Here is a 26,340-nt window from a genome sequence, read left to right on the forward strand (position 1 = left end):
CCCCCCCCCCCCCCCCCCGCCTCGGCTGAAGCACTTGTATCTTACTTTGGGAACAAATGTGTAACTTGATGTTGTGCTTTGTTGGATCTGTGTGATTTGATGACAGTCAAAAAAACCCCAGAGCCTGCCTGTGTCATAAAAATGCAAAGTATGTTTTGTTAGGTTTTTTGGCCCCTCAGAAAATCCTTTATTACAGATCATCGGTGCCATGTTTTGTTGAGTTACCCATTTTGTATGTATAGCTTTACAGCCTTATACCCCAGCACATTTTGTGTTTGGTTAAGAAAACTGTTACTGTTAGAGCTCCATAACTTGAAATACATGAACAGGAGGAGGTTATGTGTTAATCCTTGAATTATTCTAAACCAGTATCTCACTTTCTGACTCTCATCAATCTTAACTGACAAAATGGTCAAAAAGATGAATTCTTCTGAGTGCAAACAGAAAAAAAGGAGTAAGATGAGGATAGTTTCCATCCACATGAGTCTCCTTTATTTATTGTGTACCTCACTAACAGAGTCAGCTGCTCTTAGCCCATATTCAGAAGCAGGCAATATTACTACTGTTCAGCTGTTCCAGCTGCTGCTCCGTCAAACATGCAGCGACATTAAGGTTTCTTATTATCCCAGTATATGAAGGAATGGAGATGACCTGCGTGGTATTAGCAAAGGAAATGGGGCAGCCAACACATAAACCCCCCTGATAGTGCTTTGTTGCAGCATGTGGAAATGGACTGTAGGCTGCCTCCCAGCCCACAGGTACTTAATTACTGGGAAGTGCAGGTTTTTAACGGCAGTAAGATGAGTAACATTAAAGTAAAATAATTAATTCTGGGTTCATGTGAATTGCATGTGCTTTACTGTAACAGAGCTTTAGGTGTTTTTATGACACCGCTTCCAGAAATGCGGATACTGGACAAAGCTAGCATGAAACAAAGAGTTGTTTTAAAACATAACCTCCAAGTTGTCAAATGTCTGGCCTCATAAAGGAAGGAACGATTACTTTTTCTGTTATGTTTTCCTTTTTGAGAAATGGATATTTGTGTGGCGTTTGTTTTGATAGAACTAAAGGATGCTGTAAACTTGCACTCAGACTATGCTGTAGTTACCAGACTTCTGCCTGTGCATAGTTCACTTGTGAAGTCTTCCATGACTGTTTTCTTCTTCCTGGATATTTGTAGTTTCTTTCCCTGTTATGAAGGATCAGATCCCCCAATCTGATGAAAAGTGATTTGAGATTTGAACTGATCAGGTGCAATAACATAACTGTTTTGTTAACAGAAACTGTAGATCTCTCTGTCAGAAAAAGGCACCACATTTGTCCAGAAATAAACTAACAGAAGTTTCACTGCAGTTTGCTTGATACCTTTTTTGCAGCTACAATCACTTCCAAATGTAGTTTGAGTAATACTGAAAAATCAGGTTTTAATGGGTAGACTGCCAAGGTGAGTAAACTAATTTTAATAGTTTCTCATAACCAGTGAAGAAGATTCAGCTTTGATGGTTTTTCTTTTTAAAACAAATTCTAACGTTGTATAATGTGTAGGTAGTAAATAGGTAGTAATGCACAAGTGTAATGGATCCATGCATTTACTCTTGCTCTGATATGGAAGGAACATTTAGCATTCATTCTGTTTTAAAGTATGTTTCTTAATGAGAGTTGCAGATAGTACAAATAATCGGATATCATCTCCTGGGTACGACTCTGTTTTATTTCTGAATTGTCTCCAATGTTGTCAGCTTTCCTTCTTTCATGAGGGTACCAATTGTGATTGCTGGTTATAAATAGTGGTGAAAAATCTCGGGAGCTAGGGGCAGAGCAGGAAATTGCTCAAGGCATGGATACTACTTTGCATCTAAACAAGATGACTGTGTTCAGCTGTTCTCACTAACAGGTCTGCAATCCCACTGACCCTTCCCAGTCTTTCTTCTTGTCATGTACACACAGTGTAGACCGCTGCCATGACAGAGTTAACTTTCCTTTGTATTCCAAAGCAAGAAGATACCAAGATCTGGTTTGTTGAGCTGACATCCTTTGAAGGGCGTATCTAGATTATTCTGGCACTGCAGCATTAATATCAGGTGTTTTGTTTCAAGACGTTTTAAAATATGTCATGGTTCATACTTCAGCAGTTGTCAGTGAAGTAGACCTAACGCTAGGTTGCCAGCTATCTTGTTTTAAAAGACCAGGATTAGGAGCCTCTGTGCTTTTACTATGCTGAACTGGTGAATTGCATTGGTGAACTCAGTTATGCAAATAGTAACACAGCAGACTTTCGGTTCTTTATGGCTCTTAATACTTTCTTCTTTCCTTTTGAAGTGGTGGGATCGGATTGTACCTGCTTGATTTACCTCCTGCTCTACCTCCTCTGTACACACCAACAGGGGTATTTTACGATCAGTATTTTGCTTCCTCCATACAACATAGAGCAGGACAAAAAGACCTAAATTAAAAACAATGAACTCTGAGTGTCTTATGCAATGGCCTATGGTTTAGCTACTCTACGCTGATCTTTGTTACGAGTTTAACGCTTACTGTATGAGTAATCTTTTTTCTGTTTTTTAAATAGCAGATGGATTTAGCACTCTTTCTTCCCTTTTCAGCTACTGTGCAAGAAAACAAGTCAGTTCATTAGCATTTGGCTCTATGTGTGTGTACATTCGGGCAAGCTGACTTCTCATTTCCTCCAAGACTTTCACTAGCTTCTGAATTGAAACTTCTTATTTTGGAACTAGAACCTGTAATGAGTTCTTGTTGGGCAGAAGCTATTTGTACTTTAGAGTAGTGGCTTTGAAATCTCTTTGGGGGAGCTTTTGAAAATGGAAGGTAGACAGACCCACTTGAATGTGGTTTCTGCATTGTCACCAGTGCTCTGTGGGGACTGTACTGTCTTCTCTGCCCCAAAGTTAAGAAGGGGAAGAATTAAGTACTAAAAAGTAGATCGTACTGGGAGTGGTTGTGCTGGAGATTAGTTACTGCTGCTTTTGAAGCATTCAGCACTTTTCCTCTTTAAGAACACATATATATATCAGAGCCTTGGCTTTAATAGCTTTATTTGTGGAATTACACAGGCTAATGTGAGATAAGACCAGATTCTATTATGCTTAATGTATGTATGTGGCAACTTGGAATATGAACTCTGCCTTTGCAGAGCTGTTGTTGCTAGTAGGTTAATTCTGCTTTCTCATTTTGTCTTGTCTTATAGGTATTTTTAGTCTGAGAAAGACAGGCTTATTTCTGACCCAATTCCACACTGAAAGCTTAAAAAAATCAGTCACTGAATCATGGCTGATGAACTAATGCTGTACATATTTTGTTTCTAGATTTCTCCCCAAACTTTACATAGGGAATATTAACCCAGTTAATTTTTCTTTAAATAAAATGGATGGAGATTGAGAGCCATAGGGAAAGTACATGTCTGTCTAGATTAAAGCACCATGTGGTAGCATTATATTTGTTTTCACAAATGTTTGACTAGTATAATTGTTTACATGGAAAAGCAATTTTATTAAAACATTTTACTGCACTGTATTTCATTGCTGTTATTGGACATGAGGTACAGCTATAAATATTGCAGAAAATTTAAATAGTTGTGTGAAAAATACTTCCAGCTTTCAAAAGTAGGGAGCAGCAATGCTTTGGACTGCTGTTAAATCAATTTCTCTCTGTTTCTCCTACCTTTCCCTTTCTTTTCCTAGGTGCATTTTACCTGGTATTTGAATATATGGACCATGACTTGATGGGACTGCTGGAATCTGGTTTGGTTCATTTTAATGAAAATCATATTAAATCTTTTATGAGACAGCTGATGGAGGGCTTGGCCTATTGCCATAAGAAGAACTTTTTGCACAGAGATATCAAATGTTCAAATATTCTACTAAATAATAGGTATGCCTATTACTTAAAGTATGTAAAAAAAAAAAATTGAATGTTAACTACATCTTTAAATCTTTCTTTTAATCTTCACAGTTCACCTGCTTTAAGTCATTAGCAAAACTTTTTTTTTTTAAGATTGCCTCGTTTCTTTAAAATTATTTGTAAAATACTAACCTGGTAATGTTACTGCTTAACACTGGATCCTGCAATTGTTTGTTAAACTTATCTGTGTTAAAACAGCAGGATTAAAACTTGAATCTTTTAGGTCAGAGTATGGGGCAAATTTATCTGAGTTCAAATATATTAAACCAGAATTTTAGGACATAAGCATTTGATGTGTATTCTATTTGCCATCTCATTTCAAGAAGAAGTGTGGGTAGGCTGGTTCTTCATGACATAGTTCTGAGGTTCTCATTTTCATCAGTCAGGATAATGCTTTAAAAGGATATTTGATCAGACATGTTCAAACATGCGTTGGCTTGCAGTTATAGCCATAATCAAATGGGGAGAAGAATTTGTTTCTTCTTTAACCACTTGTAATACAAATCATGTTAGTAAACATGCTTTTTTGTTCAGTGCGCAACAGCAGCGAATGAAAAGCCTCTGTGAAGATGGTGGATAATTTCAGTACAGAGCTGTTCTTCGTCAAATCCAGCAACACTAAAACCAGGGAGCAACTGTAAGAGTGGGATTTATAACAGCAAAAAAGAGTATCTTTACAGAGCAGGTAGTCAGCTTCTGGGATTTGTTGTCACAGGAGGTTTTCTGGGTAGTGTCAGATTCAAAAAGATGAGACGCATTCATGGATAGGATCATTAACACCTGCTAAAGGGAATAGACAGGAATACCTGTTTTAGCATCCTTAACAAAATGATTGTGGATGGTGGTTAAGTACAAGGAAGATGAGCCCCAAAGCAAGCAGGTTCAGATGTTCTTCCTAAAAATGTGCTGCTGCTGTTGGAGATGAAATACTGGGCAAAATGGGTCATGGGCCTCTTTTGGTAGGGCCCTAGTTTTGTCCCAGCTTTCTCCAAATTAAATTTTCCAATTTTTCCTCTTTTTTTTTTTTTTTTTTTTTTTTTTTTTCTATAACAAACTAACATTAGACTATTTTCAGCTCTGGACCCTACTGCAGTCTTGCCAGATTATGATACAGACTCTTAAACAGATGTACACATGCCTCCACATCACTTGCTGTGCCCACACACATCTTATCTTTCTTGCCTGCTAATCTCCAGTGATGGTGCTGTCTCTGTGCACCTTTGGGGAGCTTAGAAGCTGAGGTGTAACCTGACAGTGGAGGAGAGTGCGTTAATGGTAGAGCTTTCTGTTGTACTATGCTCTCTCCAATCCTGGATACAGAGTTTTTTCCCCTAGGATATTTTTTGAGCATCCTTAGACGTTTCCACTGGAAGAATAAAAAGCTGATAGTTGATCTGAATAGTTTTAAGCCAATGTTTCTAAAATCCCATTACCAGTTACAGCCTTAAGCTAAACATAGGGATTATATATCCGCGACAGCAATTTAAATGTCTTTCTCAAAAATTCATTAATCTTCCACAAGTATGCTCTCTGAGGAATAAGCATGTAAATTTGAGGGGAACATTTCTTTGTTTATGGGGGTTCTCCAAGTGTTACAGCAATTCCAAGCACACATCTGAGGGGAAAAATGGAATGGAAACTATCACCTGTGTATTTAATTATCACAAAATGATTATTCTTACACGCATCAGCAAGTCTTGCCCTGATTTGATAAAATAAAATTTATTTGAAAGTGATGTTTGCATGTATTTGAAAGTGATGGGAATTTTAAAAGCTCATAAGTACAGGAAAACAAAAACCCCATGTAACATTCCAACATTCGTTTTGTGTATTAGAGAAGCTTGCAGATAGATTTCTGTTTAAATCAGCCAGCGTTTACAGATGGTGGGGTTTTCTGGTCATTGAGCAGTGCCTTTTAGCTGTGGAAACTGCCAGGCAAGAGCTCTGTATCTTCTACTCTTCCCCTCATATATAGGAACACTCAAGAAGAGGATAGGGGTAGTGTCATTCAACAAGTTGGCTGCTGGCAAAAATAGAAGCCCTTATCTGGTTGGTCACCCTGATTTAAAGGCTGTATTTGAACTTTACAAGAGCAGAACAGGACTTTGATGGCTTCGTAGAAGGAAGTATGACTGCTGATAGTTGTTTGTTGTACAAATGCTTATGCTAGCAGTAAGGCATCAGAAAATAGCAGTTTCTTCCCTCAGTTTTTTCCTGCAGAGTTACTGATTTGAATACTTCACAATATACACCTAAACCTTGACTCACATCTGGTGATGTAAATGCCATTTGATGAGCATACCTAATTTTGCTTACTTGTCTTTGCTATTCAGTAAGTTAGTGTATTTGTTTACTGAAGAGATGCATAGACTGTAAGGTGTTACCTCCTCATTAATGTGGTTTGGTGAAGATCAGTTGCAGCTGTCTCAATCTCAGACTTCACCTGATTTTTGGGGAGGGGATCTAACAGGATTAACCACTAAATAATTCTTTGCTTTTTCCACCAGAGGGCAGATAAAGCTTGCAGATTTTGGGCTTGCTCGGCTGTACAACTCTGAAGAAAGGTAAGGTATAATTATACTATGAAAAAGCGTTCAGAAGTTTAATCTTTTTGCATAAGTCTAAGTATTATGAGGGCCAGAAGACTCTTTTGTTTAGAGGAGATGTTATTGTACTGTAATACAAGTAATTGCTTAGGAAATGGAGAGAAGTGCATGTTGTCTTACACTGCATAAAAACACAAAACTCTCTTTGTGCAAGTGTATTGCTTTTCAAAGTGTCCTGGATAAACAACTGTAGAGAGTGGCCATGTATTGATTGGAAATGCAGAGTTGCAGGCCTAAGTAGGTTGCATCATTATGTAGGTCTGTACTATTAGTTTCTGGTCCTGTAAACCGAAAGTACGTTCCTTCTGTTGGTATACCTAGGAAAAGTTTATTTAGGGAAAGCAAAATTATTTTACTGACACAAATTACTATACAGTTTCTTTTAAAAAAGCATTACTTTCGTGTAAGATTTAACCTTACATTTGAAGAGGTTCATTGTATTCTTTAGGCAGTCAGTGCTGTTGAATCTGCTGGAAACAGAGATACAAGTTTAAATAAAAGTTATTCTGAAACTTCTTGTGACTTGTGCTTCTGTTGTTCTTGGCTTCGTTATGCTTGTACTCCAGGAAACAGGTGCACAGTTTTTATGATTAAGAACTTCAGTATTTATATTGTAATGTCATGTGTTTGTCATGTGGAACTGGATTTTCAAAATTCAAGCTGAATGTTCATTACACTATGTACATTACAGTATGTACATCGGGTGGTTGGATACAGAGATATTGGCTACCTGAGCTTACTTTGATTTCTGCATGCCTAATTTGGGAAATAATATCCATAATGTTAACTTTATGAGTTTATTGTTTTCTCACAGAGCTCTGAGCTTGTTGTTGAATCTGATAGCATTACTTTCATTGTCTTTGGAGCTGTTTTTTCAGGAACATATGCTTAAGTACAGTTATGAAAACTGTTGAGTATAGTAGCAGGGTAAAATAATCTTAAGCAGCTGCTGGGTAATTAATTTTTGGTTTGGATGTACTTATAAAAGGGATTGATGCCATCCTACCTTCTTATTTTACCGTGCACCAAACTGACCTAATTTTTTTTTTCCTCTGGTTTACCATGGGTTTTTTAACGTCTGTTTTTAAATTAATTTAAATTTTACTTGAAAAACTAATTGTTTGTTAAGAATTGAACGATTGAAACTTCAGTGTCTTTATAGTGCAAATAACAGATTTTTACTCCACATCAAACAACAACATTATTACACCATTATACATAAATGAAACCAAGATTAAAATGTAATTATGCTAGGTAATAGAATTGCCAGTTGAACTTGGAAGGATAATTAGAATCTCATTAGTAGATTTTTGACCATTCTTTTGTCATTTATTTTCCTTCTGAGGAGCTTCTGGCCTGCAGTAACAGACATAATTAATATATACCAACAAGTGTATAATAGCTGCTGCTTTAAATTAATATATTTTGCATTTGTTTTACTGTTGTTTAGAATTATATACTTTTCAAAAGGGTACAGAATTTAGTAGGAGCATAATGAAATAAAAACTTAATTTGAAGTAAATTCCTATCAGTTGTTGTAGTTGTGCTCCTTTAAATGTTATTCTGGTGGATTTAGTGTGTTTGGAGTAGGAGATATGATAGATTGTGTAAGAAGACATCTGTTCAAGTGAAAAGCACCATATACTAATATATGAGTGGTGTATCTGTAGAGAAAGTCCATACCATGTAAACATTTCATAGAGGAATGCTTGCTTCAGAGATAAATATGATAAATGCTGGGATTATTTCCAAAACCATGCTACATTTTAAAAAGGAATTGATGAGTTTCTTAATGAAAAAAAAGACTCAGGTGATTTTGCAGAAATGATACGTGTACTGCTTAGTATGTTATAAGAGCTTGTTAGACTTCATGCTACGGTTGTTCAAACTCTGCACTTAATGTTACTCTGCTTTCTATTTGGACTTACCTAGTGTTGGTAAGAGTGAATTATTAAAACTGAAAGAATTTTGGGATCACTTTTAAGACACCCTGATTGAAACAAAACCAAAACCCAACATCTGTTTTCTGCCTTCCATTCTGAACTGTTGATGCTGTATCTTGGCCTGGCCACAAAAAAATGTGTGTCTTAAGATAGTGGAAATCCTTGCCTTAGTGTGAGCGTCGAAAGAATTATTCCCAGTGACCAAAACTTTGGGTTAGAGCTGTAGAGAATTAAAGATGTTGTGAAATATAGGAAGATATTGGAAGCATTCCAGGCTTCGGAATCAAAATCGTTGAAGGATGTGGTTCAAGAAAAAGGCTTTGTCTCTTTTGCTCCTACTTACAGAGGGGAAAGTGACTTTTTTTCTTCTTTTCAGAATGCTTGTAGAGGTCCTATATTTAGTATTCTAATAATCAATAGTTGCCCAGAAATTACTGGTTTTATCCAATCAGGTCCTTCTCCTGAAATGACTAGCAATGTAATAAATAAACAGTATTGCTCTCTGAATAATAATTGAGATACAGGATTCATATAGCATCAAGATGGCTATGTGATTATTATTTATATCTTCAATCTGTCCTTTGATAGCCTTGGCCAGATGGTTACGTTTGCTTTTGTGCAGTTGCAGCTTTGCAGGACTAAAATTAGGAAAAGGGAGTGGAAGATTGTACAGTTCTTAAACAGCACCACGGAAGTAAAGTCCTCAAAGTATCACTTTTTCAGAAATGAGATAGTAGTAAAATGATAGTCCTCTCTTTTTCCTCCCCTCAACAGCCGACCATATACCAACAAAGTTATTACATTATGGTATCGGCCTCCTGAACTTCTGCTTGGAGAAGAAAGATACACACCAGCTATCGATGTCTGGAGCTGTGGGTAAGAGTTTGGCATGGAAGTGTAGCAAGCATAAAACCAAGCCAAAAATAAACCTTAAAAGTTTCTATCAATCTGTATTGAAAGCCATAATGATGGAATTGTGCAAAACTGTTTTACAGCTGCATCCTGGGTGAACTTTTTACAAAAAAGCCAATATTTCAAGCAAATCAAGAACTTGCTCAACTGGAACTTATAAGGTAACTTGCAAGCACTACCATATAATAGGTGCCTCATAAACTGTCAGGTTTCTTTTGTTCGTGTTAAAATTGGAGATAACGCACTGCGAGCATTTACAAGTACTCAGTGATTGCCCTGAGTGAGATGTTAGAGGTTTTGAGGGGCATGTAAAGCAAATGACTTTTGGTCGGACATGGAGAAGGGTTTTCTGTGAGTATTCTGTGGTCCTAGCAATGTATGGTTGAGTAGTAAGAGGGTTTTTTGTAGAGCAGCTAGAGTTGCCTATGACTGAAGTTGTAAAGAGAGAGTAGTCAAAATGCCCATTATTTTTTAAGATGATGTTACAGCTTCCTTGGAGCAAATCAAAATGAAAATGTGGACAGTTATGGCAAGTGGGATTTGGGAGGAGTAGGTACTTTGCATGCTACTGGCCTTGAGTTTTTGTTTCAAGCCTTCCACACACGCACCTGGGCTTTATTATTTTTGTGGGAATATTTCTGTTCCCTTACAAACTGCCAGACACTTTATGGATGTAAAAATTCTGTTTCTTTCCTTATCTCAGTAAATCATAGAGTGATATGTATATAACTCAGTGGAACCAGAGCATCTTTTTTTTTCCCTTTATTCAGCAAACAAAAATTACTCTTGATTCTGATATCATAATTGACCTCGTAAGTGAGGAGAGGTCCTCTTCCTAGAAACAAGGGGAAAAGAGGGTGAGTCCTACAGAACTTACAGAACCTGAACAGTAAATGGTCAACGTTATTTTAAAAATTAAATGAATAAAAAAAATTACAAAGTTATATATTGAGATGTTTTTCAAAAGAGATTAAACAGTAGCATGTTTCTGTGTAATGTGTTATTAGCTGGCCTGGAAAAATGAAGTTTTTAGGAGGTGCGAAGCATATCAGTGGTCATTCTCGGTGTGAGGAGAACTAAACTCCTGAGTTGGGAAGTTTTTGCTTTTGAGCACTAGATGGCATTGACGCATGTCACAGTGCAGTCGTTTGAAGTTTTTTTTCTGTTTGTGTTGTACCTCTGGTACAGCATGCTAAAATTTTGCAATTTCCTTCTCCTGCTGGAAGCTCCTCTTTGTAGCTCATTTTTCCTCTTCACAGATGCTATGCATTTTTGGCTGTTTAAATGTAATATATCATTTTTATCAACATCTTTACCACCATCATGTTAGAGTCAACAATTCTACATTTATCCTTTCTAACTTTAATGTTCAAAGGTAGAGCTGAAGTAAATTCTGATAGGAAAAGATAGATTTATTATTTTCTTTTCCTTCCTGAAAGTTGCATACCCCAACCAGCGTAAAGTCATATTGGTTTGCATAGCATTCGGGGCATAACTACTAGATCATTAGGTCTCTTACACCAACCATTTAAATCTAATAAATGGGAGGGGTGAACTAGGGAAATGTATTTGCAAAATGTCCTTTTATGACTGCCTGCATCAGAGTTTGAAACCTTGCATGTATGGTAAAATGCCTCTTTAGTTCTGCTCAGAAGTGTGGTGTTGGTCAATCTGTGCTTAGCCATCCTCGGCTGGACAAATTAGGTGGGGATGGAGGGAGAGGAATAAGACTATGGGCAACTCCATTTGTGGAGATAGATGAGGCTTGAGACATAAAACTCATAAGTGAAGTAAAAAATACACAGGTTTTCTAGTGGTCAGATCTTGCTTCTGCCCTTAGGCCTTACTGAGATTTCCACCACCACCACCCACCCCCACACACACTCCCCCCTCTTATGTCTTCAGTGTCAACTAAGTTCTCAGTGAAGAGTGCTTTTTCAGCTATTCGGTGTCTCTTTTTTCACTGGCATTGGGAGCTAAGGACATAAAAGTTCATTAGTACTCTAAGCCTGGACTATCCATTTCTCCAAGTCAAATATCTGGACTACTGTCCAGACATAGTTGGTTAAGTTTTTCAAAATATTTGTGTGGAGGATGCCTGGGATAGGGTGAGGCAAGAAACAGTGGACTTCTTAAAGTAAGTTTAGTCTGTGCAGGGTGAATACCTTTTGTAGACAATTCACCATTATTTAGTGGTGTTGAGCATTGGACAGTAGAGAGACTTTTTAGCTAAAAGAACCTGAACTTTAAAATTAAAAAATTATTTCTGTGTTCACTGTACATGCAAGAATAAAATGACAGCTTTGCTCACTTGTGGTTTTGGCTCTCATATGCTTTTTTCCCTTTTTTTTGGTACAGCCGAATTTGCGGGAGTCCTTGTCCAGCAGTGTGGCCTGATGTTATAAAATTAGCTTATTTCAACACAATGAAACCAAAGAAGCAGTATCGTCGAAAACTGAGAGAAGAGTTTGCTTTGTAAGGATGAAGAATTAGTTTAGTCAACTGTAATAGCATTAATCTTTCCTGGAGACTTTATGAACTTCACTATTTTCTGGAGAATGAACATAGATTAAGTGTAAAGAAAAGTGGCTTTAGGTTCTTATCCTTCCCATGATACTCACAGAGCTTGTATTAACCGTTATTTAATAGGAGCTTCAAGAAGAGGGAAGGTGGCCCTAAATTTCAGCCACCTGTCAGATTTCACCTAAGGAAACATTTGTTTTCCATGATTGGTACACCTGCTTGTTGTCCCTATCCAAAAAACAGCTCAGAGTGCTTAATTGGTTTTTATTAGGACAACTGCCTACAGCTAAATATGTAGTCTGGTTAACATTACAGTCTTTTGAGTCATAAATTCATTCAACACAGAGGAGTTACCTGAACTGTGTATTTTCAAGTACTACCATTACACTAGTTTTGTGCAAATATCACATGTGAAAGTTATGGAAAACAGCTGTAAGCTTATTTTAAAGGGTTTGTTCCCCTCCTTCAGTTACTGTGGGTTTCAGGAGAAATGTATCATCCTGTTTGTACCAAAGAGACCTATATCTTTAAAGCAATAGAACTATTGTCTGTGGACCAATCAAAACTGCAACTCCTTGGGTGCTAAATTCCAAAGTGTAAAGTAACAGTATAGTCTTGGCTTAAAAATGTGGTTTGGGTTTTTTTGTAAGGACAATGTTTCAAGCAATTAAACCACACAAAGGAAAGAAAGCTTGGGTTATATGCTTGCACGAGTAATAAAAGGTGAAGTTTATCTCTGCCTCTTACTACCAAGCTCAAGTTGTGAGTGGGTTTTGTTAGGACATAAGTTAACTGAGGACTTAATGATCAGTTATTTTGGAAAGGATGTGTTTATTAAAATTTTGCACAGAAGTGTGTGATTCAAAATAAAAATGTGATGTTTTTCTCCATTTTGCTCTTTTGTAGCATCCCACCAGCTGCATTAGATTTATTCGATTACATGCTTGCTCTGGATCCCAGCAAGCGCTGCACAGCTGAACAAGCTCTTCAGTGCGAGTTTCTGCGAGATGTGGAACCATCTAAAATGCCTCCTCCAGAGTAAGTAATTTCCTTTGGTAATGATCCTTACCTCTATGAAATGTTAACATGCACTGATTTCATTAAGCTTATTGTGTTTCAGTTAAAGTGGATGGTGGCAGAACAAAAATGTTGATACGTACAGTTGTTTAATGGTGATTCTGCACTAAAATGGTTGTGCAGCTGAGTGACTCTTATACCATGATAGCAGTGACAGTGAGGATCTGAGAACTGTTCGTTTGTTATTCCTAGTACTAGTTACTGAGTTAGTACCTTTAAAAAAATACTTATATGAATGTTTCTAATGTAAAAAAAACCCATCATTTCCCTTTTATCTCTGTTTATCAGTGTCTACTTTTTCCAAGGGCTTTGAGGTCCTCCATGAATCTGAATTGCCTTCTTTGATGGTAGAATGACACTGGGTATAAAATTCTGCAAAGGTACCTGAGAGTTAAAGTGAAATACCATAAATCGTTTCCTGTGCCAAATGAGATTCTTGGGTTTACAGCAAGGAGAAGTGAAACACTTTGTGCAGGGTTTTTCCAGTCAGTTTCTCTGAGAGAAAATGTATTGCAATGTCCAGTAGGGTTTTAGCAGTGACTTATTTGTACTGATTAAAATGACAACTCATATTGGAACAGGCCCTGAGGAAAACAATGAAAAGGTATTACAGAATCTGCAGGTTTCATTCTTCTCTCAAGTTAGCTGTCACAATATAGAACATTTATTATTGTTTGAGTAAATTGTACCTTCAAGGCAGCCTGTACAGACTTCTTTTTAATTCATTACTAACTGGGAAAAATGTTTTGAGTTTTATCTAAGAACTTTATTTAAAATCTTTTGAGACTTACCTGTTACATACACACGGTTGTTACTAATGCTCCTGATGCATAAGGCTAAGAGGTTTCACTGCCTCAATATGACTATATATATCACTGAATATCAGTAATCAGCAATTTTAGGCTGTTCACTAAAATCTCAGAACCACTTGTACAGCATGTTGCTTATATGCATTTTAAAGTAAGTGAATGGGAAGAAATTTGGTTTTCTTCAGGGGCTTGGTAGTGCATCCATTCTAGAAGCTGATATATGGAAATTCAAAACAAACTAGGCCTTGGGGTCCTTTTAGAAATTAAGAGGAACCACACTCACTTCTGACAGAGCTTGCACAGGAAAGCGTTGACTGTTCTCTTGAAAGACTAAAGTTCTGCTTTGGGAAGAAACAGCTGTTCGTTCAAAGGAAGTGACAGTGCTGATTGCAAGGACTGTAGGGTACTTCTCACAATGAGTTCTTGCTTGCTTCCAGTTGTTTCTGACTAAATACTTGGCAGGTCTTTGACCTGGTATGTGAAGGAACAGAATAAAGGAAGCAGTTGTCATAATTGCCTTTCCAGTGGTTCTTGTCATCTGTCACCTAATTTTTCCATGTTCCTGGGTGAGGGAACCACTCAGTTATTAATATGTAATAGGAAAACAGAAGGCACTATTTTTACTGCGTGTCTCATTATTTCCATTATCTATGGGATGAGTCTCAGGAAATCAGAATTGGGATGCCTGCAGGGAACAGTAACGGAAGGACAGAACTGGTGGCAGATTACTTCCTTAGGAGACTTTTGCCTCTGCTTTTATCTGTCTTAAAGGACTGGGATATGCTTTGTTCTTCCTAGTATCCTAACTTTGCTAGTGTCAAGTGCTATTTATTCCTCCAACTTTTTTTTTCCCCTCATACTTTCTTGATTGTCTGTTCTGTACAACTATAAACACTAGATAGCCATGTCTGTTACTGTGGGCAAATATTTGAACTCATGAGGCAGTAGTACTTTTACAAGTGGACAAGAGGATTTGGTCACCCAGACCCTGAAAAAAACCACTTTTGTATCGATAACAACTCTGTTATCTGTTACTCTGCAAATTCTGTTCTATAGCAGGTGTGCGGCATTAACTTTGAAGTCTTGAATTACACAAATAATTAGGCTTTTCATAAGTATGAATGCAAGAAAGTAACATGATGCTCATTTTAAGATATGTGTTCCCCTTTTCTGCCAGAGGGGCCTGTGCTTCTGAAATAGGCAATCAATGAAGAGATTTCAGCCAGAAAAAGCAGATCTGAGATTTTGCTGGCTTTGAGTGTTTTCTGATGTATTTCTGAGTTCCAGTAGGTTCATCTTTCAAAAGTTACGTTATGTACAATTTGAGCATTTATTTTACCAACATGGTTTAAAAAAACCCAAACATTTTATAAAAAATCAATTATGGGATAAAACTGATTATCTCTAATCATTCTTTGCAGCCTTCCTTTGTGGCAGGATTGCCATGAGCTGTGGAGTAAGAAACGTAGAAGACAGAAGCAGATGGGCATGACTGATGACTCAACAGCAACTAAAGTCCCTAGGAAGGATCTGTCTCTAGGCATGGATGAGAGCAGAACCAACACCCCACAAGGCATGCAAACTTCTTCCCAACTCAAAACTCAGGGCAACTCTAGTGTAGCACTTGGTCAGTAATATTTTCGGTTCTTATAATTACCTTCTACTTGGATTGCACCTCTAGAAATTTTAGATGTTGTTTTCAGAGTACTGACGTCTCCTGGATTCTTGAGGGAGGAACAGTATTGTAAGTTAAATCTTTGTTACAAAAGATTTACCCTTGCTTCTGGAAACTAGGTGTTCCTTTTAAGTTTTACTTAATTTTTCAATCTAGTCAGAGCAACTAACTTGCTCTGTATTTTGAGGGATTTTATCTTTTGCTCATCTATAATTCTTCTGTAATCCCACAAGCCAGCTGCTGCTCTAAGTTCCTCACAATCTCCATAGGTTGGAGGAGCTTTACTGGTATTGATAAGCTGAATCAGAAGGCAGATTTTAGAACAATCGTAATTTCAAATGAAATAGACTCCCTCTGCATGTTATGTTAGTCTTCAGCTTTGCAAGTTGTTGGGGCTGAACCAAGTTGTTAAAAAAAAATTAAAAAAAAAAAAAAAATCAAAAAAGCCCCCCCCAAAACCTGGTATAACAAGAATTAGCTACCTCTGTAGATTGCACAGCCATTAATTCTGAAACTTAACCAAAGTATCTTGCTTGGAGACCAATTTTATGAATATAATACAAAGTGTAAAGTAATGGTTTCCTGTGTGGACACCATTTGCGATACTAAGCAGTTCGGTGATAGTTCCCTCATAATATGTAGAAATATACAAAGTAACAATACCAAATGGATATGTGATAAGTTTAATTTAGACCATTTTTGATTGTGCAAAGTGACTATAAATCCTATGGCACTGATACAGGAGTTCAGCTGAAGAAAAACAGTAAATGCATTCACAGGGCCTGAAAATTCATTAATACCAACCATCTTGAATCAACTCTTCATTTAACAATAGAGCAGAGCTCCAAATACTCTGTGCAAAGAGAGAGATATATATATATTTATATATATATAAAATAGTTCTTTTGATCATATTTTATTGCAATTTATTACCTCTTGCTCCTGTTCATCCTGTTTCTCACTATAAGCCAGCTGTGAGCTTCTGCCACTCCATATGTTTAGGCTGAAGTTTTGGCAGCATTTTCAAGCATGACTTCCTGTAGCCCTTAAAATTTTTTCCCCCTCAACTGAAAACTGTTATAGAAGTTTGAAGAGTCCAAAGGGTAGTAGTTATTTTCTTTGTGTTTTTATAACAAGTAGCCCAATAAGACACTATTATGTTTATTAGTCATTAATACTAACCATGCAAAATAAAGTAAAGAAATAGAGAAGGAATCATTCAGACCTATATTGCTGTTTGCCTATATGTACAGACAAAAATATATTTAGGTAGAAAAGACAACAATTTAATTTTCAGTGGAGCTTAGACAGTTCAGCACAGAGGTGTTTTCTGTACTAAGCAAAACACTTCCGGAAGCCATAATGCACCTTATCATCAACAAGGCACCCTAAAGAACTCCATGTACAAATGCATGCTTTAAACAAAACTGGTGCATTTGTTTCTGAACACCCCAAAAGAAGAGGTTAAAAACACCTTGGATCAATTGCTAACGCTCTGATTCATGAATGGGACACCCGGTTGTTACATCTTAAAATTTAACAGGAGCCATGTAAAGCTCAGTAATTCTATTCTGGTAAAAACTGCCAGATTTCCCAGAATACAGTTTGCTCTTTGAATGGACTTGAAAGTAACCAAAGAGTATGGAATAGGTAGATTAGTTTCACTGTTTGGCATTTTTCTGCTGAATTTTCACTGACAGTCTGAGAGAAGTTTGAGTGTTGAATATACCATTCTCAGATGTTACAAAATCAACTGTTAAGTATGACATCCCAGTGAGAACCAGCAGTACAAGGCATTAGAAATGATGGGTTTTTTCTGTATTGCCAAATAAAAGGTGGTTTTATTTTATATTTCTATAAATATGTAAAGTCATTGATGTCCCTGGATCCTGCCTGAGTAGGTTCCAAGTGCTTGTATCCTGGTGTGCATCCACAAGTAGGTTAGTAGGTTGTGGGTTTTGCAGCACTTTCCAGCTGTGCTGCTCTTAGTCTTGCAAGGCAAATACTTAATATTTTTGTGTGTGTGACCATTTTTTCAGGCATGACTTTAAATCTGCTGTGAATTAATATATTGGTGAATTAGCAGAACGGCAGGGATAGAAGAGGAAAGAATGTGTCCGTGTTGATCTGATAAAAAATTCAGGGCTCTGCCAGCACAGTCACACACAGTAATTTTTTAATTTTTGACTACTTTCTTCTCTAAGTCATCTACTCATAGGGCATGCTGAAATCCATGCTGCTTCACTTCTTTCAAAATAAACTACCACAATGGGTGTTTGAAACTAAGAAACTACTTTGATATTCTGACTTCCTTATTCATATTCCTCTGCATCATCATAATCTCCTCTTACTTGTGGCAAACTCCATTTCATTGAAGAAATTGTATATCATCACAAACCTGTATTTTCCTGCTACTCAGTGATTTACTTCTCACCCTTCAAACTCAGCCCGTGCTTTTGCATTTATACCACTAGCTTCTGGGACACCTAGAGCCTGGTCACTTGAGCAGGTGTTAGAATCCAGATGCTGAATTAGAATGGGCCAGAATATGACTAGAAATGCATTTTGCAGATGGCCGCTTTTTAACAGAGGGATGTGATATGTCAAAGATAGGAAACTTTGCGGGGATTGTAAATCTTACAGCTGCCTAAAGCAGGTGGCCTTAAGCCCCAGCTTAGTTGTACTGTGGAAAATTGAGCTCCAGCTTGATGTTTCTCATCTGTCCAAGTGCGTGTGCGCAGCCCTTGGAAGTCACTTTCTTTATATTCGATCTTACAATTCCATTTCCTATAGATGCTCCCCCAAAGGCAGTTAATATGTAAAAGCATTCCATTTCTATGTTGTCCAAACCCATGCTTTGCCGGTTGTCAGCCATGCTAGATTAGTCTTACTTTTGAGTTTCTGAAATATGTGAGTTCTAAATAATACTTAAAAACACCTTTTTTGTCTTTAGCAAAAACAAGCACTGGACAGCAGTTAAACCAGAATGAAGTGGCAATCCTGCTAAACCTGCTACAGTCTAAAACAAGTGTTAGTTTGGCACAGTTTGCTCAAGTGTTGAATATTAAGGTAAACCCAGAGACTCAGCAGCAACTAAATAAAATAAATCTTCCTGCTGGAATTTTGTCAGCAGGTGAAAAACAGTCAGAACAGCAGCAGCAGCAGCCGCCGCCGCCTCCTCCACCACCGCTGGAACAGGAGTCCCTAAAACAGCCGACGGTCACGCAGCCTCCTGTACCACCTGCTCAGCTGAGTCAGACTAAAGTTGAGACTGATGCTGCCCAGGCAGCTGTTCAGAGTGCATTTGCTGTTCTGTTGTCTCAGTTAATAAAGGCTCAGCAAACAAAACAAAAAGATTTTGTGTTGGAGGAGAAGGAAAACGGATCAGGAAATGAAATGTCATTACAACTCAGGCAGCCTCCAGAGCCCGCCACTCCTGTGTCTGTCAGCCGGGACGACGTGGAATCTCCAGCACCCGGCTACCCGCATCTGATCAAGTCATTATATACATCTGCAGGTACTGAAGGTCTTTGTACCTTGAGCAGTGGAGACGTAATAGTTTGGGGATAAAGAGTTAACATGTTAACGATATGAGTCTGTGTGAGTATAGGAGAGATTATTAAATTGATTTTGTCATGTTTTACGTCTGGATCATAGAATTTGTGTCTTACTGTAACAGGTGCCATGCAGACAGAGCAAAAGATGTTCCCCACTCTAAGAGGTATACAAGTGCCGGTAGTATTTCTGATGAAGCAGTTACATTGATCATTATTCTGAGGGTTTAGGGTTTTCTTAGTGGTGTTTTTGGTGAAGATAGTCTTCTCTAGCAAATTCATAGATGGAATTTGCCAATTTTGATTGTGTGTTTAGGTAAAGCCTATTTTGGGGGAGGGGGTATTTTATTTTTTGTTTTAATGCTGACTAGAGCAATTTTAGTGTCAAATTCTGTAACTGGTTACCCATAACTGTCACTAACGCACATGGTTGAAGGTTTTCATTTGGGTATAGTAGTGGCTTCCTTGGTCTTCTCAAAGTTTAGAGGACTGTTGTTGATCTTCTTGCATTGCTATTTCAGTTTTATTGTATGGTGGTTTATGTATTGCTCTGTGGTGTTTGCAGCTGTTGAAAGAAATACTCTGAAGTGGTTTGGGGATGTTTTTGAGGGTTTTTTGTTCATTTTTTTTTTTAACCTTAAGTTTTGCTCTTCCTTGATAGGGTGGCCTTTTGTCCCTCAAAACTTTTAGCCCTGTTTGCAAATCTTTTCTGATCCCTCTTTGAATTTTCTTGTGTTTGTGTGTTGCTTGAGTTTTGTTTTGGGCTTTTTTTTTTTTTTAAGGAACTTGTACCATTTTTTCTTTAACTGCTTGCCTGGTGATCTTACTTTGAGGAGAAACCTGCATCACCTTTCTGAGGCAAATGAGCTGTTGTCTTCTCCAAAATAGTCTGTCCAACTAGCAATACATTTAACTAATAACTTAATGAGAATTGAAGTAACAAATCTCTGTATTGTTCTAGGAAAGAGTCCTTTCCTTTCTGGTATTGTTATTGTATATGTTTATTCCAAAGCTTTTCTTTTTCATCTGCTTAGGTCAAGAGGATTTGGTTAGGCAGTCTGAGATGAGGCTTCTAAACCGAACACCCGAAGAAGAACGCCCTCGGATCTTGCCTCCAGACCAGCGTCCTCCAGAGCCACCGGAGCCTCCACCTCTCACTGATGAAGACCTTGATTATCGGACAGAGAACCAGCATTTGCCTATAACTAACTCTTCAGGAACAGATCCTCACGCAGGAGTGAAAGCAGCTCTTCTGCAGCTGCTTGCTCAGCATCAAGCTCAGGCGACAACGGAGGAGCCAGTACAAACAAGCGTGGATTATCAGGCTAGAGACTCCTACGTAACAGGCCCAGACTACAAGGATAACTTTGGATCATCTTCCTTCTCATCTGCCCATTATGGCAGTAGCGATGGAATAGGAAGTGGATCATCAGGAGCATTAGAAAGGAGGAGCTTCCTTGGAAACTCGGATATTCAGTCTTTGGATAACTACAGTACTGCTTCATCTCACTCTGGTGCTGCCCCTCCTCCGTCAGCCTTTTCAGAATCCTTTCCCAGCTCAGTAACTGGTTATGGAGACATTTACCTCAATACTGGCCCTATGCTATTTAGTGGAGATAAAGACCATAGGTTTGAATACAGCCACGGCCCAATCCAGGTTCTGGGCAGCAGCGGTGACACTTCCGCAGGGCCAGAGAGTACGCACTCTTTGCCCACAAAGATGCACAACTATAGCTATGGAAGTAACTTACAGGAAAATCCCAGTGGCATCAGCCACATGCATGGACAGACTTGGACTTCTCCTGCCCAAGGACCTGGCTATTCCCAAGGATACAGGGGACACATTAGCACATCTGCAGTGAGAGGGCGAGGCAGAGGATTACCATATTGAGTATCTGTTTTTCCTCAGGCACATCATTTTTATCTGGAAAAACTTTTTTGTTTTCCTAGCTGCAGTTTAAAGCAGCAGTTCAACAGACTTGAAAAATGTTAATTCAACAGCTTTATTTTTATGTGGAAAAGGGTCTTGCATACAGTAGGAAAAATTAAAAATGCTTAAAACTCATGCTGTCTGAAAATTAGATAAATTGATTGTACATGTTCACAAACTCTAGTTCTGAATTTTATTTTGTATTTTGGCAGTTTTAAGTGGATGCTAAATTTAGGGACATCAGCTTTTTATGGCACTCTTTCAGATCTTCTGAACTATGCACATTTGTGCTTTTTTTTGTAAGTTTGGACCAACTTTTATGTAAAAAAAAATAATTTTACAACAATCAAAGCAGGGCACTGATTTATTTGGTATTTTTCTTTTTACAGAACTACCTTTAGTCAAAGGTCACTGTCAGTCTTTGCACTGCTTTCAGTGTTATTGTGGAAGGTGTACTTTGTGCTCATTTCAGATAATAAAACACAACCTTTCTCTTGATGCAAAATTTTATAAATATTTGGTCAATGTTATTTTTTTTTTCTTTCAAGAAAAAAAAAAAAGAATGGATGTTCTCGTAAAATGTTCTCTCCATCTCCCAGGCTTGTTTATATAAAAACTGTTTTACTTGAATGGTAAGTGCCTTAACATGTAAGCTTAAGGTCTGCAAAAATTTGGAAGTACTTTATAGATCAACATGAAAATACCTAAACCTAGGTAGTTAACATGAAAATTCAGATAATAGTAGGCAACTCAAATAGGTCATAACCTTGTGCTGTTTACTTCAGGTGGGCCAGTTATTTAGAGACCTAATCTTGAAGAAATCATAATTTCCCAATTGAATTTCATGAGAAATGTTGAAAGTGCTGAGAAGAATGAAGAGTGTAGTTTTTCCTCAGCTCCCTCTTGGAGTTGTAGTGTTTTAGTTCCTCTGCCAAATAAACTATACCTTATATGTCCTTACCAAGTGATGAAATAGGGGTTTTTTTCTCTTAAATGTCAACAGCAGTAATGACTTGACTTTGTGTGAAAAGATGACACTGTCGTCTTTTGACCACAAATACTGCATTATAGGAAGTAACCAAAGGAAGAATGACCAGTATTTAAACCACAGCAAAATGTTTGACACTAGTTCTAATTCTCTGTAAACTTATGATTGTGCCAATTAATCGATTTTATATCTGCTATTCCACAGAATATTTTAATACTGGAATCGAGTCTCTCTGAACAACTGATAAAATGACTGTAGTTAAAACTCTTACCAAGAGCCACTCCTCATATTAATTACAATTTCCAGCATGTTTTTTTTCCCTTTGACAACAAGTGGTCTCTCTCCTGCAGAGAGGAGGTATGGTTATATTTTGCATGTACGTAAAAGAATGTTTTAAAGCCCATATTGGAAACAATTTTCCAACTGATTATCCAGTTGACAAATCGGTACTTTATGTAACTGAGTGTTTAATTATTACTTTTTAAAAAGTAAAATTTCTACTTACACTATTACAAACGTAGTCTTGTCAGTGACTTTTTGGATTTTCAGAATAGAAGCCAAAGTTGTTGGTGTTTTGTTTTGGTTTAGTTGAAAATCCTGGTTCGTATATGGCTAACTATCACACTGTAGAGCATGGAGAAACTCACTTCGCTAACTGTGTAGCGTTTGAGGATCTGGCAAATGAGAAATGGAGAGAGTCATGCTGCTTACGATGTCCCTGTAAGTCTGGCAGTTGCCTTCACTAGACACAGAAAATCCTGCGATCTGAAAATAAAAGCGGCCTGGTCAGAAACAAATATTTACGACCTGAATAGCCTGTGCTTAAGAAAAACAAAAGCTTCATTTGTGAATGACAGTGCATTGGATAGTTTTCCTTGAGTAAGGACACCCCCATAGCATTTTTCTGCTAGTACAATTTTAAAGGCAAAATCATTAGTGTCATTTAGATATGGACAGTGTCAGCTAAGGCTTTTTGTTTACTACTCTTTAAAAACAATCCCACAGTGATACACACAGATTGCTTTTTTCAAAATCAAGCAAAAGACTTTCAAAGCTTTTAAGCAGTTGCTTTCACTAAAAATGTGCAGTCTGGTGTTAGTTTCCTGCACTTCAAATGTAACTGCAGGTGATAGTTGGCTAAACAAAGCAGGTAAGTTCAAATGGAAGGTAGATCTCAGCAGACTAAATGATTTGACTTCCAATACAAAAATGCAAGGAAGACATTGTGTCTTCTACTGCTTCCCTTTTGGAGGTAAATTTTCAAGTCATTTAGTTCACCTCATTTAATGCAGAGAAGTCGGTCCCCTCTGCATGTGTAAATGACAGTGCGGTTTCCTTACGGGCTGTCAGTACTCTGATGTTGCATCATTCCGCCGAAATGGATTTCAGTCTTCGGCCATGAAAAAACTAACCCCAAAACAGCATGAGTAATCCTGACTATGACGAGAGAGAGAAGGAGATGCAATAGACAGTTGACTTCCAGATGAATCAGAAACAAAACTCTGGCACGCTGTGGCAGATGCGTACTGCACAATGACTTTTCCCCAAATTCAGTTTAAGCCTGTGACTTTGAACACTATATTTGCCTGGGACAACAGCGTTGGGATAATTTGGAGGGAAAGGTAACATTTCCATATATGGTAACTCTGAAGAGGTTACCTTCTCTGCAACCCAGGGGATCTTCTTGGCTCTTTTGCTGACAGTCTTTCCTCCTGGGCAGGTAGAGGCTGCACATGGGCTGCGTGTGGGTAAGGAGCTCTGCCCTCCCTCCGCAGGGCAACCCTTGGGGTGCATGGCAGGAGGATTTCTCCCTGCGGCCACACACCCCTGGCCCCAGAGTTGCCCCTGGGCAGGTTAGCAGCCAGGGAACTGGCCAGATCTAAGGACTGAAGGTCCACGTTCATTTGCACCTGACCTGTGTGTTATCTATTGAAATTTCTTCTGAATTAAATCACATGACAAGGTGCTTATGTCAGTTCAGAATTTTACCCTTTTGAACAAATTTCACTCGGCAGAGTGAGTGTGTACTCGTTTGGCATTTTACATCATGTGGCTCTTGCATTTTTGATGCAGTAGTAGACATTCTGAAAACCGCATTATTTTTCTGTGGAGCTGTGGCTTTTGTTACTTTCCCCCACCCCCCACTCCGCCAATTCCTTTGGGTTTACATTTTCTGTGCTGCAATTCCAAAGTGTGCTACAGAGACCTGGACACTACATCGAAAAGTAAGTGTTGTGTGTTTGTATTTCTAAATAAACATAGCAAAATACTGTAATCATGGACTATCAAGTAGCAAGTACTTCATTATTTATATTAAGTGGTCTTTAGCCATACCAAGAGGAAGAAAGCGAGCACAACTGGACTGCTATGACCATGACTTAAAACGCTTAGACTATTACAATACTTAAAATCAGCCAAAAGAAAAGGAAACGGCTTTTATCATGGATCACTGGTTGTTGTTGTTATCTTGAACAGAAGGAGCAGTGTTAGGGAAGAGGTGTAAAAATACATGTATCCTTAAATGTTAATATAATTTCTTGGAAAAATAATTTTAAAATGTCAAACTTTATATTTTCTTATGTTTCCATAAAACATGGTCCATGTTAAATTTTCTCCATACCATGGTAGTGTAAGGTGCTTTCTAGAAGCAGAGGCGGTAAGTGCTGTAATGTAAGTTCTTACAGTTTTGAGTGCTCTTCTCCTTTTGCTTGGTGCAGGAGGCAGTTTCCGTTTTGGTGAAGTTTACAGTTGGATGAGTTTAATAGATAATTGTAAGGTAAAGACTGAAGTAACATAGGATACCTCTTGTCTGTGGGCAAATTAGATCTCAGACCATGAGTTCTGTTTCCAAGAGAGAAAAATCTCAGATGTATTTCTTGCATTCTTCTTTTTGTTAATAAAACACGCAGGTGTTTTACATACAACATTTCTCCAGTCTATTCTGTTACACTGGTTTTTACATAGGGAAATTTTGGCTATTTCCCTTCTTGATAGTTTTGGGATGTTCTATATATGCGGAAGTGTGTCATGAAATAAGGAATCACCAGAAAACTGATTTGAATTCTGTATTTAAAGATGAAATGACCTTGGGTTGACTTAAAATCGAACTAACTTTTGCTTATCAGGGTGAAGAATACTTTATTGCAGGAGTTATTTCAAGACAACCTAATTTAAGATAATTAAACTGTTATGCTTCAGCTTGCTTACTCTTTGTTATTTTAAGCCATTTGTATATAAAATGTATTGTGCGGCCTGTAAATAAAATACATGAAAACTTGAAGCCTTTCATTGTTTTCCCTCTCCAGTTGTCAAACAGCATTTCAAGAGAACATTGGGTTAAACTGAGGTGGGTTTTTTAGTGTCCAAATGAATATAATTTTCAGTGTGTTAAAAATATGCAAGTTATTAAAAAAAATATTTGCCGCTGTGGTACTTTTTCAAAGGCAAACCACAGTGACTGACAGGACGAGCGCTTGTTGCCAGAGCGGGGCTCCTGGTTAATGCAGGAGCCGAGGTGCAGCCAGCGAGCGCTGATGGTGCAGCAAAAGCCGGCGGCGTGCTGGGACGCAGTTAGGGGAAGCGGGCCCTTCCCGTGGTGAGAAGATGCTGCTGTTGCCAGCACCTCTTGTGTGAGCTTTTTGGGATGGTGGGCTATGTGTAATGTGACATTTTTTTCTTAGCGTGTCCAAGCAGAGGTGTCGTTAATATTCCCCACTGCTGTCTCTTTAAAGAGGATGGTGCGTTTATTAGAAATAATGGGAAATCAGGCCCAAAGAGCCAGGTATTTTCAGTGTCTGGCTACACGCATATGCTGCTGGTGGAGCACTGTAAACCGAGCGTGGCTTCAGCAGCTGCACTTTGAATGCCTGAGGCTTCTCTGCTTTTTTCCTACTGTATCTGCTAATCTAATGAAACTGTTTGCATCTTTCAATAAATGCTATACTTCAATGCAAAAATAAGGCACTTGCTGTATCTTCAGTGTTCTTAAACTCCAGGTTGGACAGATTGCTGCTGTCATCGCTTCAATAACTTGTCATTGATGAAGTCGGAAGATGGGCGGTGAAGGTGCAATAGGAAATTACGGGGGCTCACAGCAGTTACGTAGGTGTCATTTGACATTAGGCTGGCAAAATGCCTAGCTGTAGCCCAAAGCATCTTCTCACTTTGGAGACAGTACTTTGGTGGCAGCTACAATTAAAGCCTGGATTTTACTTCTGATGACCAAGTCAGGCTGTGCTACGTAGGATGTACATGTGTACTACTTGCACATAGTAGATCAGACAGTTGCGTGAAACAATTTCTAGTTGTCTGCTCCGTTTTTCTTGTGAAAACTGCTATTGCAACTAGTAATGTGACAAAGTTGGCTCTGGTTTATGTTGGAGTATGAACCTGTGGCTGTTTGAGA

At 38.1% G+C, this 26,340-nt stretch overlaps 1 protein-coding gene across 1 annotated transcript in view; it reads left to right on the plus strand.

Moving 5' to 3' along the window:
* The window catches only part of CDK13 (cyclin-dependent kinase 13), a 45,879-nt gene extending 24,372 nt beyond the window's left edge, over positions 1-21,507 (plus strand). The window contains exons 7-16 of the mRNA XM_010581821.1: positions 3,699-3,888; positions 6,426-6,482; positions 9,242-9,343; positions 9,463-9,540; positions 11,738-11,854; positions 12,809-12,940; positions 15,210-15,415; positions 18,417-18,980; positions 19,143-19,184; positions 20,052-21,507. Of these exons, the coding sequence (XP_010580123.1) occupies positions 3,699-3,888; positions 6,426-6,482; positions 9,242-9,343; positions 9,463-9,540; positions 11,738-11,854; positions 12,809-12,940; positions 15,210-15,415; positions 18,417-18,980; positions 19,143-19,184; positions 20,052-20,908 (2,345 nt within the window). The 3' untranslated portion in view covers positions 20,909-21,507. The remainder of the gene's footprint in view (positions 1-3,698; positions 3,889-6,425; positions 6,483-9,241; positions 9,344-9,462; positions 9,541-11,737; positions 11,855-12,808; positions 12,941-15,209; positions 15,416-18,416; positions 18,981-19,142; positions 19,185-20,051) is intronic.
* The last annotated feature ends 4,833 nt before the right edge of the window (positions 21,508-26,340 follow it).

The sequence above is a fragment of the Haliaeetus leucocephalus genome, unplaced genomic scaffold, assembly GCF_000737465.1.
Source record: "Haliaeetus leucocephalus isolate CR32 unplaced genomic scaffold, Haliaeetus_leucocephalus-4.0 Scaffold808, whole genome shotgun sequence".
NCBI classification, from domain to species: Eukaryota; Metazoa; Chordata; class Aves; order Accipitriformes; family Accipitridae; genus Haliaeetus; species Haliaeetus leucocephalus.